Source organism: Triplophysa rosa, linkage group LG10 (assembly GCF_024868665.1).
Source record: "Triplophysa rosa linkage group LG10, Trosa_1v2, whole genome shotgun sequence".
Lineage (NCBI taxonomy): Eukaryota > Metazoa > Chordata > Actinopteri > Cypriniformes > Nemacheilidae > Triplophysa > Triplophysa rosa.
The window spans coordinates 13606821-13626491 of record NC_079899.1 but is presented as its reverse complement, the minus strand read 5'-3'; the positions used below and the strand labels follow the sequence as shown (position 1 = coordinate 13626491).

General features: G+C 37.7%; 4 protein-coding genes across 5 annotated transcripts; 2 read left to right on the top strand and 2 right to left on the bottom strand.

Annotated features, from left to right (window-relative positions):
• Positions 1-76: 76 nt before the first annotated feature.
• On the bottom strand, positions 77-4069 carry rpusd2 (RNA pseudouridine synthase domain containing 2). Of its 2 annotated transcripts, XM_057344609.1 has the most exons (4): positions 3631-4069; positions 3351-3506; positions 2959-3255; positions 79-1755 (listed from the first exon to the last, which is right to left on the bottom strand). In XM_057344609.1, the coding sequence occupies exons 2-4, from the start codon at positions 3432-3434 to the stop codon at positions 946-948; spliced, it is 1191 nt and encodes a 396-aa protein (XP_057200592.1). In that variant the 5' UTR covers positions 3435-3506; positions 3631-4069; the 3' UTR covers positions 79-945. The 2 variants fall into 2 exon arrangements, with proteins under 2 accessions (XP_057200591.1, XP_057200592.1); XM_057344608.1 differs by having other exon boundaries at positions 77-1755; positions 3351-4069.
• Positions 4070-4849: 780 nt separating this feature from the next.
• On the bottom strand, positions 4850-9218 carry pcmtl (l-isoaspartyl protein carboxyl methyltransferase, like). The gene is made up of 10 exons (XM_057344751.1): positions 9158-9218; positions 8863-8940; positions 8592-8726; positions 8400-8504; positions 8262-8293; positions 8017-8121; positions 6190-6310; positions 5911-5996; positions 5633-5802; positions 4850-5543 (listed from the first exon to the last, which is right to left on the bottom strand). Exons 3-10 carry the CDS (start codon positions 8707-8709, stop codon positions 5531-5533), a joined length of 750 nt encoding a protein of 249 aa, XP_057200734.1. The 5' UTR covers positions 8710-8726; positions 8863-8940; positions 9158-9218; the 3' UTR covers positions 4850-5530.
• Positions 9219-9302: 84 nt separating this feature from the next.
• ccdc32 (coiled-coil domain containing 32) lies at positions 9303-11327 on the top strand. The gene is made up of 4 exons (XM_057344752.1): positions 9303-9437; positions 9679-9902; positions 9994-10147; positions 10582-11327. Exons 2-4 carry the CDS (start codon positions 9686-9688, stop codon positions 10745-10747), a joined length of 537 nt encoding a protein of 178 aa, XP_057200735.1. The 5' UTR covers positions 9303-9437; positions 9679-9685; the 3' UTR covers positions 10748-11327.
• Positions 11328-12191: 864 nt separating this feature from the next.
• prlh2r (prolactin releasing hormone 2 receptor) lies at positions 12192-19247 on the top strand. The gene is made up of 2 exons (XM_057344369.1): positions 12192-12327; positions 17359-19247. Exon 2 carries the CDS (start codon positions 17363-17365, stop codon positions 18455-18457), a length of 1095 nt encoding a protein of 364 aa, XP_057200352.1. The 5' UTR covers positions 12192-12327; positions 17359-17362; the 3' UTR covers positions 18458-19247.
• Positions 19248-19671: the final 424 nt, after the last annotated feature.

Here is a 19671-nt window from a genome sequence, read left to right as displayed (position 1 = left end):
TATATATACATATACTGTATATATAAAGTATATATATATTTGAAAGATTGCATTGTTCAGAATACAAAAGGTTGTATGTAACAAGTGTTTTGTGATGTGCACAAATATGTAAATCCTTAATGGAAAATTTGTACATTTAACAGAAATCAGTTAAATCTATTATGAAAGCAAAATGCAATTTTACTGCAAAAATGCAATTTTACTGCAAAGGAAACACGAGAAAATAGCAAATAACTACATTATCTCTTAGAAATTCATTCCCATTTATTTCATAAAGGTCAAGAGATTTTTTCAAAGCATCATAAAACACAGTGCCAAAATGAAAATGTAAAAAGCAAGAATGATTTGTGCCAAAATGTATCTGAAATTATGCAGCTGTGTTAAAAATCTTGCTGCTGTGGTACTTCTGTTGTTGATAGCCTGTGCATAAAAAACAAATTCACGTTGTGTCTGAAGATAACTATGATAAAGCCGTTCAATAAAGATGTATTTTTAATTGGGGTTAGACTAAAGTCTGTCTGTGAGTTTCTGGGGTGGTTTTAATTAAAACAACTTGATACTGGAGATGATTAAAAAGCTTTTTATGCGTAACAGGACATCGTGCATGACATATTTTGATTGCAACTACCCGCACTTACTATAGTACTTCAATAGAAAATGAAATTGTCAAAAATCAATCAAGGTTCAATTACCACAAATTCAATATTTTATTGTGTGCTCAAAATGTCAAAATGGGGTCAAAATGTTTTTAAAGTGTATAGAAGTTAAATAAACTAAGACTGGCACAACAGTACTGAGTTATTCAAACTAAAACACCAAAATCTGGCAAATTAAAACGAAGCCACTTTCAAATCACACTGAACACATACAGCAAAAGAATTGTGGCTTCTCATCATTACATTCACTGTGGTTTTAAATGAAAAATGTTGCATAAATCTAACATGTTTAATCCTGAACCCAGTCCTCCTTAGCCCAGTCAGGCAGTCGGGTAGAGTATTCAAAGTCTGGTCCTTTGTAGCGCAATGCATGTAGAAACATTACCAAATCTTTCTCTGCTGGATCAGGCCGCACGATCTTGCACTCACCACATAAATGATCTCTAACAAAAGCATCCGATTTTGTCGTTTTAGGGTGTTCGTCTACAACACAGTCCTCTTTTTTAGAATCAATCTTCTCCGCTTCGGTTTCACACGTAGGTCCGCTTTTGCAAACGTCTTTTTCTTCAACCAACGGCACCTCACAAGAACTGCCATCACATGCGCCGTCACTTGACTCGGTTACACTTTTAAGCAGGCACTTTTGATCAAGTGCACCATCACTACTCTCCGTCTTTGGTCCTTGCTTTCCTTTTTCCATCTTTTCATCAGGTAAATCCAACAAGTGCAGACTCTCCTTTGAACGATGCTCATCTATAAGGGCTTCTAGAATCTCTTCATTGCTCATATCCACCAGCCCTCCTTTGGCTCTGTTCGGTCCCCATGCAGAAGATCCATAGATGGGATCGTTAAGAATTGGAAAGCCGAGATACTGAAGATGGACCCGAATCTGATGAGTACGTCCTGTAAGTGGCAGGCAACGCACGACACTAGAGTGTCCGTTATAGTTCAGCCTCTGGAAGACTGTACGGCACTCTTTGCCTTTGGGATCCACTCTGCAAAGACCCACTTTAAAAGACACCACCAGTATGGGTTCCTCACAGACCACTTCACCCTCTGGAAACTCTCCCTCCACACGACAGACATATTCTTTTTCCAACTGTGAAAATACACACAAACTACGGTTAAATTAAGCGTCACAGAATGCACATACATTGTTTTGATATGAACAATATTTCAATATGAAGATTTATTTAAACACAAATACCATCTCAATGTAATTTAAAGTTCAGAATAGAAAACAAAGCCGTAGAATATAAGTTAATAGGTAGTAGATATATACTTTTGACTGTAAAATAATGTTCTGATGCTAAAAACAAGCTCCTGCTACAGATATGTTGTTCACCAAATACATTTCTTGTCCCTCAGTTTATAATATAAAAGAGAGTTACTTTACTTTAGTTTTCAGGTTTATTGTAGTTTTATTAATATTTGAAGAGTTCATTTGCAAAAAACAGATTTTTTAAACATGAAAATTCATGTTTTTTTAATTGTGCATTCCAAGTAATATCAATCAAACTGCAGTTGGGTTGTTTTGTTTAAGCAAAAATAAAAATACAGCTAACTAACACAATAAAATACAATTAAAACATCTCTATAAAAAGCATGATTTTTGAAAATTACAAAAAAAACTGAGTTATCTGTTTGTGAAATAGAAATTTTGAATAACCGTCTATTTTATTAAATAGTAGTAATTCCTTTATGCGATTTTGTCGTTGTATTATTTATTTGTCTCTTTATTTTTTTGTATTGCAAATAAGTTTAATTTAGTTTTCAGTTTTTGTTTAGTTTTTTTTTATTTTTAGTTAATGTTATTGCCTCATTAATCTATGTTCAGTTTAAGTTTTTCCAATAATATTTAAGGCAATATTTTATTTGCTTTCTATTAAAGGAATAGTTTACCCAAAAATTTACTCAAGTTGTTCCAAACCTGTATAAATGTCATTGTTCTGCTGAACACAAAGAAAGATATTTAGACTTTTTTATATCCAATCAGTTCTGGGGCACTATTGACTACCATGGTATGAAAAAACTAAACTATTATGGTAGTCAATGGTGCCCCAGAACCGTTCGGTTTCCTACATTCTGTAAAATATCTTCTGTTGTGTTCAACAGAACAACTATATTTTTGCCACTTTAGAACTTTGAGGGTGAGTAAATGATGACAGAATTGATTTTTTTTAAGGTGAACTATCCCTTTAACAGAAATGCTTTATTAGTTTGACAGTTACAAACGAATTCTTTAGAGACAGTCCTAAGACTGTACACTAATTTTGGTGTCATTCAAAATGTGGGGTCTCACCTGTCTCTCTCGAACCATCGCGTCCAGCTTTTTGGAGACCTCCAGCGTACGAGCAAACAGCAACACACCTGAAGTGAGGCGGTCCAGCCGGTGTACTGTGTGGAGGCCACTAAGACCTTTTTCCTTCCCTAGAATGAAGATGACTGTATTGTGTCGGTAGCGGCCACAGGGATGCACAGGTAGTGATGCAGGCTTATCTACCACCACAACTTCACCATCATCTACCAGAACCTCCAATGGCTTCCCACTCACAGGAGGCTCATGGCGATGCACTGTGTTCCTCATAAAGTCATTGTTCTGGAAAAGCAAGAGAGATACAAAACCATTATACATACACAGACTTGCACAGAGATAGACAGTGAGTTTGGGAGTGTTATCATGTGACCTCTTACCTTTAGTGTTATGTTTAGGTCATCCACGGGTGTTTGATTCAACCTAATACGGCCAGCTTTGACTGCTTTGTGATAGTAGTCCATAGATTCGGATCGAAATTCACTTTTGAAAACTTCAAGGAGAGATTTACCGACCCATCGTCCTTTGCAATACGTCTGAAAATCATAGTAATATGGAAACACTTTGCGCAGTTCATTTTCAAAATAATACGAGGTTTCTTCGAAATGTTCTTGGCTGAAACTCACACCCGGGTTGCGTTTCTGTGGAGGTGGCACGTACCGTTCTCCAGAACGCTGTTTACTGCGTTTCTTTCGCTTTTTAGCGCTGTCTTGTGTTGCTGGCTCTCCAGTCTCTTCGTTTTTACGTTTACCACAATTTGTCCTAACGGGGATGTCTGCAACACAGCTTTCTTCCTGCGAGCAATTCTCTACCACCGTGCTCTCTTTAGTAGTCATATCGTGCAATTCAGAGCGACAAGGCTGGTTTGTAAATTCCCAATATCTGAAGTTTGAGTCTATCACTGTTGCGTTGCTTCTCTTTGCATTTTGTTCCGTTCGTAGCCTTCCTAGAGTTTTAGTGTCTCCGTATTCTTTCAGATAAAAGTTTCTCAGCGAAACACCGATTTCTTTTTTACCAAAGCGAAGTAATACATCGAAACCAGCAGCCTTACCCTTCGCACATGTGAACCATGCCATTCATTAGCTGAATGACAACATTCCTTCCGTCTTGTGTTGATGACGTCACGCGACATCATTTGTTTACGTGGTGGGGTTTACCACGTTGCTGTCAGATATTTTATGTTTGCATGCCTCTTTGTCAATTGTAATGTTCTTTGATGCTTGTTTTTTTTACACATTTTTTTGGTTTTGTACCCAATTTTAACACTTCATACTTGTCATATATTTGAAACATTATTATATGGGTAGTTGAAATATACCGTAAATCTCTCTCATCGTGTAACAAAAACTTTGAAAAACTGACAATGAAAATAAATATTTCGTATGCTATTTTATATTATAAATATTAATAATATATTGTTATTAACAGTTTGTTTTCTGTCACACCATAGGACACGTGTGGTGTTTTCAACTACCCATATAATGCATATTACACATAAATATTAACATGTTAATATTATATAGATTTTTAGATTTAGATTTAGATTCAATTTATTGTCATTGCACATGTACAAGTACAAGGCAACGAAATGTGACCTCTGCATTTAACCCATCCAGAGAGTAGTGAACACACGTACCCCCGGAGCAGTGGGCAGCTATCACTACAGCGCCCGGGGAGCAAGTAGGGGTAAGGTGCCTTGCTCAAGGGCACCTCAGTTGTTACCCGCCGGCCCTGGGAATCGAACCGGCAACCTTCTGGTCATGAGTCCGACTCTCTAACCATTAGACCACAACTGCCCTTATACATATATACATATATTGATACAATATTATACATATTGTATAATTTATTCCACAATAATTGTTGATCTATGTGAAATATTTTGACAGCTTTATTGATTTTAAAAATACATGCAAGGCATTGTTTACATTCAAGTAGATTAATATACTGTACATAAAGGATTATGTCAAATAAGACATATTGAAATTACACACCAGAAAAGACGATATCAACACTTAAAATGAACATCTGATTACATTTCTAAAGAGTTCATGCATGCAAAAAGCTATAAAATAAAGAAATTTTGTAAAGATGTTATATACTTTTGATTTTAATAATAGTAAATAAAAGTCATTTTGTTTCCTTACTAAAGCCTTGGCATATACCTTTCTAGTCAAAAAGCTGTCACTCTAAACAGGTATCATGGGTTACATTTTCTTGTAACTGTACTCTATTTCCATTGCTTGCAGTATATGTTAAAGATGAACATAAGACCACCTATGAATACTATGCATACTGAGATCACTTTTTCAGAAAAGTTCTTCACCACTCAGTCTAGATATGAGATGGGACATCACCTCAGAAATGCCCTGAAAGCATTTCTTCCTGTCCTCTAACAATTGCTGCAATTGAATTTCAATTTCAAGTCAAGAATCAGAATGATCCCAGCAAATGGGTTGCTAAGCAGCAGGTTGCAATGTTACACAATCCTTCTTTTCAGGCCTAAGGGCTTCCTGAACCACAACACCAGCGCCATCTGCAGGGGCAACCATACTTGCAATCAGAGCTCATCACTGGGAAGAGAAACAAACCATCAGCCACACAGTTGTGAAAATATGCAGCACATAAAAAGTTCTGAATAATCCATATGACTGATATGTACCTTGGCCACTGGCGGTATTTGTCTGTTAGCGGGACATAAACGACACCCATCAGTGCTTTCCTGAGGAAAGTGCCATCGCTCTGACGATCATACTGCTCGAGAACCTGGCTTCCACCCTCCGGGCCTACTGGCAAAACTAGTCTCCCACCTGGTTTCAACTGCTCCAGCAGCTGTCAAAACACAGATTTAAATAAGACTTTTAAATCAAATACTTTTTGAATGATAAGCTTTGATGGTTAACCATCTTAAACAATTACAAAACAACTCGAAACACATACAGCTTTAGGAAGTGTGGGAGCAGCTGCTCCAACATGAATGGCATCATAGGGGGCTTCATCTGGAAAACCCAACCGTCCATCACCCACTAACGAAAGAAACACATTTACAACTACCACTTAAAAATGAATCTTTAAAGGTCAATTTTAACACATTCATTGTCAAAAGCAATAAGGTTTGAATGTCCAAAATGAATGCACATCATTTTACTAGGCTACTAGTAACAGTTATTCTAACAGAGTTTAACCAGCTTCAATCTGTTATATGCGTTGATCCCTTACCCACTAATTTAATCTGTCCAGAAGCCAGCAGGTCTGGATCATCCGCCTGGACATTTTTAATGGACGATTGCACCAGCTCATCTATATGGTCAATTCCCACTACTTTACCAGAGGGTCCTACCTGCATGAACACAATGAACATAACAAACATGCATAAAATGCAATGCAAATTTAATTGAAATCCATAATTACAATTCACTTCAAGTTATATATTAACAAGATGATGCAGTGGTATTACTATGAATAGAGAAAAGTGCAATAATCAATACAGCTGCTCTAGTGAAGGAAGGAAGTCCTGACTTCCAGTAAAAAAAGTCAATCGGCAACAGTTAAAGATTAACAAGTTTCCGGGGAGTGTGAAGTACTTGGTAACCTTTAAGCGTGCACAGTTGTTGAATTAATCTGGGAAAGTGTGTTGTTTTTTTAGCTAAATCAGAATATAGGGAACACAATTTATGGTACAGTTGATGTCAGGAATTTATTGCTGAATGGAAATATGTTGTTTTATTGTGACCTGAGTAAGTAAATGTTTAAGTGTTGGTCTTCATACAATCTTGGAGACTTGGGGTCTCATTTATAAAGTTGTATTTGCACGAAATAGGCATAGAAACCTTCACGTGGATGGAAATATGCATACGGAAATGATCTGCTCCACATGTGGTTATTTTGTGGAGGAGATACATGTATGCACAGTCTTCCACTAACTAGGTTTTATAAATTGAATTTTGCACAGGTTCTGGTGTACGCATGGTTTTATAAATCTGAAATCGTCATTTTGTGCGCAGCAACAATTTACGCATAGTTTTATAAATGAGGCCCTTAGTTTCCTATGACTGAAATTGCTACTATGGTGGTTTTTCTAGACATATTATTGACTTTTCTTATATTCTAAATATATTACTGAGTTTTCTTATATAAAATAGTATTCTTATATAAAAGAATACATTTAAAGGTAGTTATAGAGTTCATGTACTTCTCTGATCTTAACAAGGGCTACGGGACTCATGTATGAGTTTGAGCACTTGAACACCTGCGTACACACCAAATATCTTATCACTAACTGCACGTACACCACACACACTTTTGTAGAGAAGTTTAATTAAAAACGCTGGGTTGCTTATTCTTATGCTAAACAATGAGCTCATTTTTAATAAAACCACACACTTTTTGTAGAGGAGTTTAACTTATCGCATACAGCCAAGGACGCTGGGGTGCTCATTATCACTAAAGCATGAGTTCATTTTCAAAACCAATGTTAAATCATGTATCGTCCGAAAAGCCCTCGGAAAGGTGTCAAGATAAAGAGCACATGATATACGTATGTGTTGATTGAGAGGCGCTCCCTACGATTAAATCCTAATATGGTAGGCCGGAAATATAACTGTAACGTGAAATGTAACTGTAGCGAGTGATAAGGGGATGGACTAATAAAAATAAGTGATGTCATGTAAAACCTGGTTGGTAGAAGATGATGTCAGGTAAAACATGATTGGTTTGAACTGTGATAACAACTTGAGAACAATGTATAAAAGATGGAGTCAGACATGTATTCGTTGGACATCATTGGGCATCTACAGATGAACTCTGTATGTCTCTCTTTGATTGCTCGAGCAAATAAAGATTGAAACCTCTTGAAACCTGGCTCTCTGGTCTCCGTGAATTCTTTCTACATTGGCTGATCGACTTTTCGCCACGACACTACCCAGATGCATTGTAGATAAGGGGCTTTGCTGAAAAGTAGTCCTATACTTTTTTTAAGGTTAAACTACACTACAAATTGTTTTAGTCTAAAAACATAAATCAGTGATGAAATATGACTACACTTACCATTCTGGCAAAGCATGCAGTGAGATATCCACTTCCTGAACCCACGTCCAGGGCGGAGGCGCCTTCTGTTAACTTATCACTGAGAATCTCAAGAGCATGTGCGTGCTACACAGGCAGCGATACCATGAATAAATAACATGTATATTTAAATAACATGACATTTTAAAGCACTCATTCTTCAGCTTCCCATATTGTAGTATTACAAGACAAAACACATTTTAGAAACAAGTGTTTGTCTGGCCTACCATATGTGGTGCACTGATGGTAGCCTTGTAACCTTCACAGAGAAAGACAAACATTGTGCGGGTTTAATTTTGGCATGCATTCTTTTCAGTTTTGTTCAGGTTTTCAAACCATACATTCTGTTGATATATAAAATTCACCTATGGATTGAGGGGAATCAGCATAAGGGTGGTCTCTTGAATAAATTCCTCTGTCAGTGGCAAGCATGGCATTAAACACACAATCGCTTCGGATGACCCCATGATCTAAGGGAATTAGAAAAGGCACACGTTACAAACCATATTAGGACCTTGAAGGCTCTGTAATGTTTGTTATCAATCAATCTATCATACCTCTTAAACGGGTGACGAGTTCTACGTGTGTTTTGCCGCTGGATATCCATGCCATGGTTCTTGAAAGCAGCAAACCCATAGGGACCGCTACTGCTGCCAGTCTGAGCACAGTCCGCATTTCCTAACCAGCAAAGCCTGCAACGTGTGACATTTGATTTCTCGATCAGTCCACATAAATAATTGCAAAGTTCTAACATGACCCCGACATACACTTGTGCATACAGAAAGCCCACTTTAATGCATACTAGTTCATCAACTGTATTTACTGTACCTGTGTCGCAGCTCCAGACCACTGATGCGTCCAACATGTGTGCTTGATTCAGGTAAACCAATCTGACCTGACCTAAATCTAACATGACATCATGTGGAATTATCACAATATTATTATACACTTAACATTTAGATCACAAACTTTGTTTATGTTGTTGTTCTCACGCACGAATAATTGGTAAGTAATAAGAACGACGTACAGTAAGTTAACTAGCATTTCACATTACAATTTAAAACTTGCACAGACTGGATAAGCCTATATTATTCACAACTAAAAAAAGAATAAAAAATCTTACTCGCAAATTTAGATGCGATGTCAACGTGCTGAGGGAGTAAACGGAAGTAGCTTTTCTAAAGATCTCGCCTCTGCCAATCACATTCACGGTATTGTTGACGGACAGATGTATTGGCCAATCAAATGTGGTGGGAAATCCTTGCCGGTTACGCGCATCTAAGCTCAGCTGCACAGCGCTATGTCAGATAGCAAAATGTGTTTTACATGCTAATGCTTATATTTATTCGTCTTTTTTATAAATCTTTTAAGAACTGAGGTGGTTCAAAAGTACTCTGTTTAAGGTAAGCGTGACCACTATAGTTTTATACAATCATTTGACCTGTTATATGGGTTTGCTTGAGAGCTAGTAACGTAAACATCATGTTGGTAACAACAGCAAAACAGCCAGCAAATGTCTATTTATTTTTCCAACAAACCTGACATGCTGTTTTTATGCTACTTACATGCTGACCCGTGTATTTTTTAACGTGCATCTCGTGTGTTTACATACTGATCACTGTACATTTATGCTTTTATTATCAGAGACGTGATGATTGGCGACTTTGAAACTCATGTAGTTCGATCCAGTGGCGATCTATGGTCTGAGGTTTGCTCCAGTCTGCCACAGCCACAGGAACTTGAAGATGGACAATTTACAGACTCATTTCAGCCCTCATCACAAGAGTCCCCTCAACCAAACTTGCCCAGAGCTTCTTTAAACCCCTGGGAACCAATGGCTGACTCTGAAGTTTACATAGCCAGTTTAGGTACAGAAAATGACATTTAATATACTTTTGCTTTTGCTTGATTGCACGAGTTTATGAGTGTTCTTAAAAAGCTGTTATTGATTATTTTCAGAAAATCGGTTGAGGAGAATCAAGGGACAGTCAAATGAGGTAACACCAAGACAAATGCTGCGTTCATTGTCCCAGGCAAAAAAGGAATGCTGGGATAGATTCCTCCATGATGCCCAAGCCTCAGAACTGTTTCAGGAAGGAAATTTTGATCAAAGGTGAGGATGTAAAATGTTGCAGTCAAGCATCAGGAACCTTTAACATACTCAGATCAGCATATTTGTAAATTAATCCTACTTAAATTACATCTCTGTTATAATTGTGAGACATATTTATGAATATTATGATCTGCATTCACTAAAATATGATTTGACTTTTTATAAAAGTCAGCAAGTTGTTTAATTGTGTTGTCAAACAAAATCAGTGAGTGTGTATCAATGATATTACATTTTTCAACTTCACCATATTTACAAATCATTTTCTTTCAGAATCCTCTGAAATGAGTGATAATTTGAAAGGAATCACTTTTTCACACAAATGATTATTTCTCTGTTGAAAGCTGTTGAATAAATGCCATTCATTTCTATGAGTAAATGACACCAGTCTTATTATTCAATATGCATATAGTTTTTCATTATTGTCTTTTTTGCAGTGCTTTGGAGCAGTTCAAACGCTGGCTGTCTCCTGAAAAGGTGGCCATCAATGCAGAAGAGCTAGAGTACCTTCTCCTGCCCACACAGAACGGCGAGCTTCCTGCCAACTCAGCCCAAACTGCTCAGCCATGTGAGGAGGAAGAGTGCCCTAGCCCAGAAAAATAACCATATCACAGAAATAATGTGCAGTTTTGCTTTACTATTCAGCAGTGTTAGGGAGGATGCGCATAAGGGGGGTCTTGCTGTGGAAAGCAACCTGATACTGTGATTCAATTCGAGGGGAACATTCTATAAGGAGCACAAGTATTCATTTACTATCACCCAAACTAACAAATGCTTTAGTGTGAAGTAATGGTAAATAAAGGCATTGACTAATCAGGAACAAATAAATGCAAACAAATGGAGTCATCGTCACCTTCGGCATATTTTAGCATAGCTGTTATAAACTCTGTGGCTTGATACTTTGTATTAGTATAGTTAGGTTTAATTCCTGATTAGTCTATGCCTTTATGAACTGTAAATTCATGTACATGAGGCAATAGTAAGGGTTATTTGTGGCCCTATAGTAAGTGTTACCCAGTTGTTTTACAAAAATAAATTAATGTGTACTCGGTTGTGCACATCTCTCAATCGTGTCTATGCATTAGTGCATGCTTTTCTTCATACATCATCCTATCGCTACTAGACGTGTTCACAGGATTGAATGCAAGAGGATTCAAATGGAATAAATTACTCTGTGATTATATGAGTAAATCTTTACTGTGTCGTCATGTGACATTCCACAAATGTATCTTGTAATTTTATCATTTGCTACTCAATTCAAATGAAAATCATTGTTACTTGCTCCTGTCATGCTTAATTGAAAACGACACTGTTATACATTAACCCAAACATTGTTTTGGTGATGTCATTACATAAGTTTCATGTATAAATGTAATTTCTGTCCATGTCAACATTGTTTCAGACAGAAACCAACACATAGGTCAATAGACTAGATAACCACTTGGTTAAAGAATGATGACCTCAATATGTTAGTGACTCTACACTTGTATTAAGAATCATTCTAAATGATAATAAAATGACAAAGTTGTGATAATGAGATTCTTGTGTGACCTTTGTAGTGACGCATTATTGTGTTTTTGCGCAGCAGTAACCAATAGATGTCACTATTGTTGAATATGGATGAAGTAGCACTACAGGGCATTCTTGTCATTAAACTGTTGCAGCGTGATTGCATCGTTACACAACTGAATAGATGTTTGTGTTTTGTATTTGTGTTTTTTTTGAGTGCTCGATTTATTTATATTATTAATCAATTAACATCTTTTTGTGAACACGTCTCTTAAATTCGTGTGGTTGCCTACCGTTTCTTATTAGTTTTCGTTTCAAAAAGATATGATGTGTGTGCATTCTATGAAAGTTTCTTAAAAAAAGAGTTTTGTATTTGTATATTTTTAATAAGCAATTATTAAGTTGGGAGGTATGGATAAAAAAAATTCAATACCTTTTCCTTTATATTACATTGGCTGGTCATTGAAGGTTCCTCATACTCGCGCGTGGACTCCACTTGAAATCTCTAGTCGTCTGTGCGCGTTTCTGGTGGCGATGCGCGAGCTGAAGGAACACGAGAAGCAATTGATCAGATGACTGGGGCCGTATTTAATGAAGACATCAATCTTAATAGACTCTGTATCTTTGTTTAAAGTGCGAGCTCTTGGATGATGCATCGGTGAAAAAGAATAAAGGTGAGCAAAACAACATTTTTATTTCCTTCAATTAAAATAATGTCGTGTAATAATGTTTAAATTAGTAACAATCAGTGGTTGTACATACTGTAAAAATGTGCAAGAAAATGTATAGACTTTAGTTTAGCAATTGATGTAATAGAAGTAATAAATATGGTTATGCCAAAATGCAGAGGGGTTTGGTTTTATAGTGGTAAAAATGCAAATGCTAGGCTATTCGTTATGCAGTAACACTTGTTACACAGTAAATATTTGGTCGATCTAATTTTCATTAGAGGTAAAGTTACTTATGATGGCTGTTATCTAATTTTCGCGAAATTTAGATGTTATATTGTATTGAATTGTACTGAATCTGTGGTTTGGGATTACCAAAAATTAACAATGACCGTTCACTGCCGAAGAGAGAAATATCTGAATAATATAATATAATCTCATGTAGTGATAAGATTCACAGCTTCACATTATCTTCATTACCAGTCAACATCTAGCTGTTGATTTTCATGTTTTTCTCCCAACAGTTTTGCTTGTCTCACAATATTCCTTCATGTTCAGAATATCCATTATTACTAGAACAACAATGTAGGAGAGAATCACTGGATACAGTTAATATGGATTGAAGTTTAAAATGTATATTTTTTCACATTTTGTTTTTAATGAAAAGGCAACTTTATTCAGATATTCCATTAGAATTAATCTTACTATATCTGCACTTTCTGTGTCTAAAAGTAAGGTCATAATTTGCTTCTTCAAGAAGTGAAGCTAACATTAGACCTCATGCTTTAGATCACCCGAAGATCAAAAGCTGTATTAAAATATCCATCCACTCAACATTGTGTTAACATTATGCATTAGAGGATTATTAATTCCATTTGATGATGGCATATGGATGGAAATGAATAGGTCAAAGATCATTTCAACTTTACGGTTCTTATTTTGCTTAATTTTCCCTAGTTAATTCAGTATTTGCTGTGAGTACTGTTAACTGTGAGAGTGGCAAACAGCATATCATGACTTTCACTTTTATGAAAGTGTCCTCTAACAGCAGCCTAGGTAGAACCAAAATGTCTGCTGAGGCATTTCAGTCGTGGCCATTTTCAAAGAAACTTCCAATTCACCAGTAAGTGCAAGTGGCTGCTCATGAAATTTCATCTCAGAAAGGTTCCTTTGGTATATGTAATGGACTGTAGCTTTCAAAAATGAAGACCGATTATTCTTGGCATATCTCGGGGTGTAAAATCCAGCATTGATCTTAGAAAGGTTAAAAATAATAACACCCATGCTAACATTTATATCAAGGTGTCTTGGTGCATCGTTTGGCTTAAATTAAGAATTAGTATTGTAAGTAAAATCGAATTGCAAGGTGTCACATTCTACATTATTTATTTAATTAGTTTATGGTGCTGATTCTTTTGTCTGTTCTTTAGGTGATTAGGGGTGGCTTTCTGGTAAGCAGACATACAAGTGGGGCAAAAAAGTATTTAGTCAGCCACCAATTGTGCAAGTTCTCCCACTTAAAAAGATGAGAGAGGCCTGTAATTTTCATCATAGGTACACTTCAACTATGAGAGACAGAATGAGGTAAAAAATCCTGAAAATCACATTGTCTGATTTTTAAAGAATTTATTTGCAAGTTATGGTGGAAAATAAGTATTTGGTCAATAACAAAAGTTCATCTCAATACTTTGTTATATACCCTTTGTTGGCAATGACAGAGGTCAAACGTTTTCTGTAAGTCGCCACAAGGTTTTTACACACTGTTGCTGGTAGTTTGGCCCATTCCTCCATGCAGATCTCCTCTAGAGCAGTGATGTTTTGGGGCTGTCGCTGGGTAACACGGATTTTCAACTCCCTCCAAAGATTTTCTATGGGGTTGAGATCTGGAGACTGGCTAGGCCACTCCAGGACCTTGAAATGCTTCTTATGAAGCCACTCCTTCGTTGCCCGGGTGGTGTGTTTGGGATCATTGTCATGCTGAAAGACCCAGCCACGTTTCATCTTCAATGCCCTTGCTGATGGAAGGAGGTTTTTACTCAAAATCTCACGATACATGGCGGCCCCATTCATTCTTTCCTTTACACGGATCAGTCGTCCTGGTCCCTTTGCAGAAAAACAGCCCCAAAGCATGATGTTTCCACCCCCATGCTTCACAGTAGGTATGGTGTTCTTTGGATGCAACTCAGCATTCTTTCTCCTCCAAACACGACAAGTTGAGTTTTTACCAAAAAGTTCTATTTTGGTTTCATCTGACCATATGACATTCTCCCAATCCTCTTCTGGGTCATCCAAATGCTCTCTAACAAACTTCAGACGGGCCCGGACATGTACTTGCTTAAGCAGGGGGACACGTCTGGCACTGCAGGATTTGAGTCCCTGGCAACGTAGTGTGTCACTGATGGTAGCCTTTGTTACTTTGGTCCCAGCTCTCTGCAGGTCATTCACTAGGTCCCCCCGTGTGGTTCTGGGATTTTTGCTCACCGTTCTTGTGATCATTTTGACCCCACGGGGTGAGATCTTGCCTGGAGCCCCAGATCGAGGGAGATTATCAGTGGTCTTGTATGTCTTCCATTTTCTAATAATTTCTCCCACAGTTGATTTCTTCACACCAAGCTGCTTACCTATTGCAGATTCAGTCTTCCCAGCCTGGTGCAGGTCTACAATTTTGTTTCTGGTGTCCTTTGACAGCTCTTTGGTCTTGGCCATAGTGGAGTTTGGAGTCTGACTGTTTGAGGTTGTGGACAGGTGTCTTTTATACTGATAACGAGTTCAAACAGGTACCATTAATACAGGTAACAGTGGAGGACAGAGGAGCGTCTTAAAGAAGAAGTTGCAGGTCTGTGAGAGCCAGAAATCTTGCTTTTTTGTAGGTGACCAAATACTTATTTTCCACCATAACTTGCAAATAAATTCTTTAAAAATCAGACAATGTGATTTTCTGGATTTTTTTTCTCATTCTGTCTCTCATAGTTGAAGTGTACCTATGATGAAAATTGCAGGCCTCTGTCATCTTTTTAAGTGGGAGAACTTGCACAATTGGTGGCTGACTAAATACTTTTTTGCCCCACTGTAGATCATATGACCTCTCCACTCACACACACTAGTAATCTAAGTGGACATTTAATCAGGTTCAGGGTAGCGTTGATAAATGATCTGTGCTGGTATCACAAATGAAATGGCACAGTTTAGATCCAGGAGTTACTGAATTTGCAACAGCATAGCTGCTCCTGCAAAACATTCATTGTAATTCATTTCAGATAAACAACATCAGCTAGGCACTTATGATCTTCGAGTGATCCCTATCTAAAATATAAAGGCAAGACACATTTATACTGTATGGTAAAGTAGTAAGCATTCCTGATAAATTACATAACTAGCTTTATTATCTGTCATTATCTGTTACAAATGTACATTTTTTGAGTAGTAGTTGAAAAATGTACTTTTGTATTACATTTACAGTGTATATTATACCTATTTACCGTACATTTAAAAATAGAAATCACAACCTAGTTGTAATGCCACGGTCACACTAGTCTCGGAACTTATCGCCGCTTTCTTTGGCCAAGGCCCGCCCAAGAGGCCATTTGACTGACAGGTAAAAGCAACCAATCACGTTTCGTTTTGTGCCGCGTCATGTTTCAAGGCGTGGAAATGTCCCTGCAGTAACAGACCGGTGTCCATTAACAAACGTTTCAAAAGTAACGTTTGTGAATGCATCAGACTTTTAGCCAACTACGGTCACACTAGACTTGAGAAATTCGTCCGGACGGTGCTGCGTAAATGGGTGGGAGCGATTCCTCCATTTTTTTTATTTCTGTACCGAGAGGTCACGTTTTGATCTTCTATCGGTCTCATGCATTCATGCGAGTCGAATTCGCAGGTCAGAGTTCAACAGACTTGAACTTTGCTACGCAGCGAAATATCTTCGGACGGGCTTGCATTCGAATGCGTCTGAATGGAAGTCAATGGAACAAAAAGTCTAGTGTGACTATGACCTTTAATGTGATTTTAAACTATTTATCCGTGTTATTTCTGTTTTTAAAATTCATGTGTCCCCCTATAATATTTCATTAAAATCAGAAAATGCACTTCCGCCCTCCATTGGCGATCCATATAGCAGGGTTTCCATTTCAGGTTGCAATATTTTCTCAGTGTCGATAAAAAATATTGTGAAATGACAGCACTTCCATTAAACAATGTTATGCGGCTCAAATGTATGTTTTTCTTGATCTTGCCCAACCATATCTTAAAAGAATGATTATGGGACATTTTTTGTACGCCACCTGACCTGTAACTGTAAATTTTCATTGCAGTTTTGCAAAGCTTTGTTGAATTAACTGAAAAAACACCTCATGTGAGCACTTTTTTGTATATATGTGAGTCTTTGGGACTCTTAGGCAGATTATATTAGGCACCTCCCCTCCAACTGAAAATTTCAGATGCAAAACCCTTTAAATCCATCAGACAACTTTTCGTTTACATGAGCATTTTTCATCAGGCTCTTACATTTATTTTTCCGCAATTCCAGATATGTCAGACTGAACAGAGTGTGGTATTTAGCGAGTTTTGGAACCAAATAATTTGCGTATTGTAGGTGTGGAGAGCATTCACTCAACATCATAATCTCATTTTTGACGAAGGTGGCTTTTAGAGGGTTTTGCATCTGAACTCTTCAACTGTCAGTCAGTTTTGAGTTCTATTTCAAAATGAAATGAAATATCCAGTCAATTACTAGTGTAAAACACAAGCCACAGCCTTTATTTTTCAAATTCAATATTCTGTTTCACTCGGAAATGCATAAGTATATGGAAATAAAGACGATCGCGACTTCTGACTTTAAATATGCTGACTACTGTACATTAAAAATGTGTTGAACATATTTCAACTAAAATCTGAGTAACTCTTAAGAGCCCTTAAAAATACCTCACATTTTTCTCAGATCCCCATTTTTTTGCTAAATTACCTGTTCACATTATAACCAAATCAGTAATATGATTTGGAAAATAACAGAACTTATGTCCATTTATTTCGAAACAGAAACATGGACTACAACGAATCCTGGAACAACACAACAATAGATGCATCACCCTCATCATTCACCGGACTCCAGCTTCTGATGGACCTGAAACCTTTCTTCATCCCCCTTTACGCCATGCTGGTCCTTGTAGCGTTCTCTGGAAACCTCCTCCTCCTCATCCTCATCGGTCTGAATAAGAAACTTCACAGCACCACAAATTTCCTAATTGGAAACCTGGCCCTGGTTGACCTGGTGATGTGCCTGTTCTGCGTTCCTTTGACTGCCTTTTACGCCTTTGATGAGCGCGGCTGGGTGTTTGGCCGGTTCATGTGCCATTTCGTTACCCTGATGCAGACGGCGGCCGTGTTTGCTGCAGTTTTATCTCTGACTGCTATAGCAGTGGACCGTTACGTAGTGGTTGCCTACCCTATTAGACGGCGCGGAGGACGTTCTTTCTGTGCATGGCTGGTGTTCAGCATATGGCTCTGTGCTTTGGCAATGTCCACCCCTACTGCTCTACACACTGTGTACCTTGATCTTAGTGCAGCGGGCCACGAAATGGTTATCTGTGAGGAGTTCTGGACCGGGCAGGAGCTCAGTCGTCTTATATATTCGTGTTTTTTCCTTCTTCTTTCCTATTTCGTTCCTCTAGCAGCGGTATCCATTTCCTATTGTGCCATTTCATGCCACCTGCGGCACAGAGCTACACCTCGGCTCATGGCCGCCACGCCCTCCAACCAGGAAAAGTGGGGACGGAGAAGGGGCAAGACATTTCGACTCCTGTTGGTGTCCGTTTTCTCGTTCGCCTTCTCCTGGCTCCCCCTGCAGGTGGTGAACCTCATCCGTGACCTCGATACCGACTTCGCCATCTTGAACAAGAATCACATCAACGTGATCCAGGTTTCATGCCACTTGATAGCCATGAGCTCAGCCTGCTACAATCCCTTCATCTACGCCTCCCTTCACAACAAGTTCCTGCTGTATTTGTGTCAGAAAATATTTCAAAGAAGAAGACCTCATCATACCCAGAGCAGCCTCACAACCTCCAGCCGAATGATCCGAGTACATACTTCCTGTACTGACATTCCCATGGCCATTAGCAAGATATCACAAGACTGAACACACGCTCTCCTACAGGTGTCACCCCTGCTGGTCACAGATCTGTTCGACACTGTTCCTGCAGCTCAATTTGTTGAACATGACAATCCCAAAGCCATGAGTTGGATTTCCAAGAAACACATGAGTTAAATAAATGTATAGGACCTTGAATGCGCTGTAAGTTGCTTGAAAGAAAAACAAATCCATAAATGTCAAATTTTTTGAAAAGCTATATCTTTATGTATTAAAGGTCCAGTGTGTAATTTTTTAGAGGATATATTGACAAAAATGCAATATAATATACATAACTATGTGTTCAGAGGTGTATAAAGACCTTACATAATGAAGCGTTATGTTTTGATTACCTTAGAATGAGCTATTTCTATCTACATACACCGTGGGTCCCTTTAAATGGAATGTTGTTTCTAGCCCTAAACAGACAAACTGCTCTACAGAGCGTGTTTCGTAAAAATGTCATCTCCTTCGGAAGCAAAAACGTGACGACATCTTAATCCTGTGTCAGCCACCGTAGTGCTACAAAAGGGAGGGCTGGAGTGAGCCGTTGGTTGCAATTCGAAATCTCACCGTTAGATGCTGCTAAATTACATACACTGGACCTTTAATGTATCTGTTTTAAATGTCAAAATTTTAATGATACACTTTATTTTATGTCTGGTTGGCTGATGGCAGTTATCTTGGCCATATTTTGACAAGCAGTGTTAACATCTTGTAAAAGCAAAACTGATGGCATTGTAGAAATACACAGTCAGCCATGATTATTTTATAAATAATAAAATTATGTAACATTATTACAAGCAAATGTATAGTATAATGCAATCTAAGTCTCTTTGCATAAAAGCGTCTGCCAAATGCATAAATGTAAATGTAAATAAATCTTTACTTTATGTTTACTTTGTTGCATCTTTTAAGAAGATTGTTTTCTAAACCTTTGTTACTATTTGTCACTGTTTTGTCTAAAATAATCATACAACGATTAAACGGATAGTTCACCCCCAAAATAACAATTCTTTCATCATGTACTCACCCTCATGTCATTCCGAACCTGTAGGCCTTCCTGTCTTCTGTAAAATGCAAAAGAAGATATTCTAAAGAATGCTGGCAACCAAACAACACTGGCTCCCATCGACTTCAATTATATGGACACAAAGACACATTTCTCAAAATATCTTCTTTGTGTTCAACAGAAGAAAGAGTCATATATGACATGATGGTGA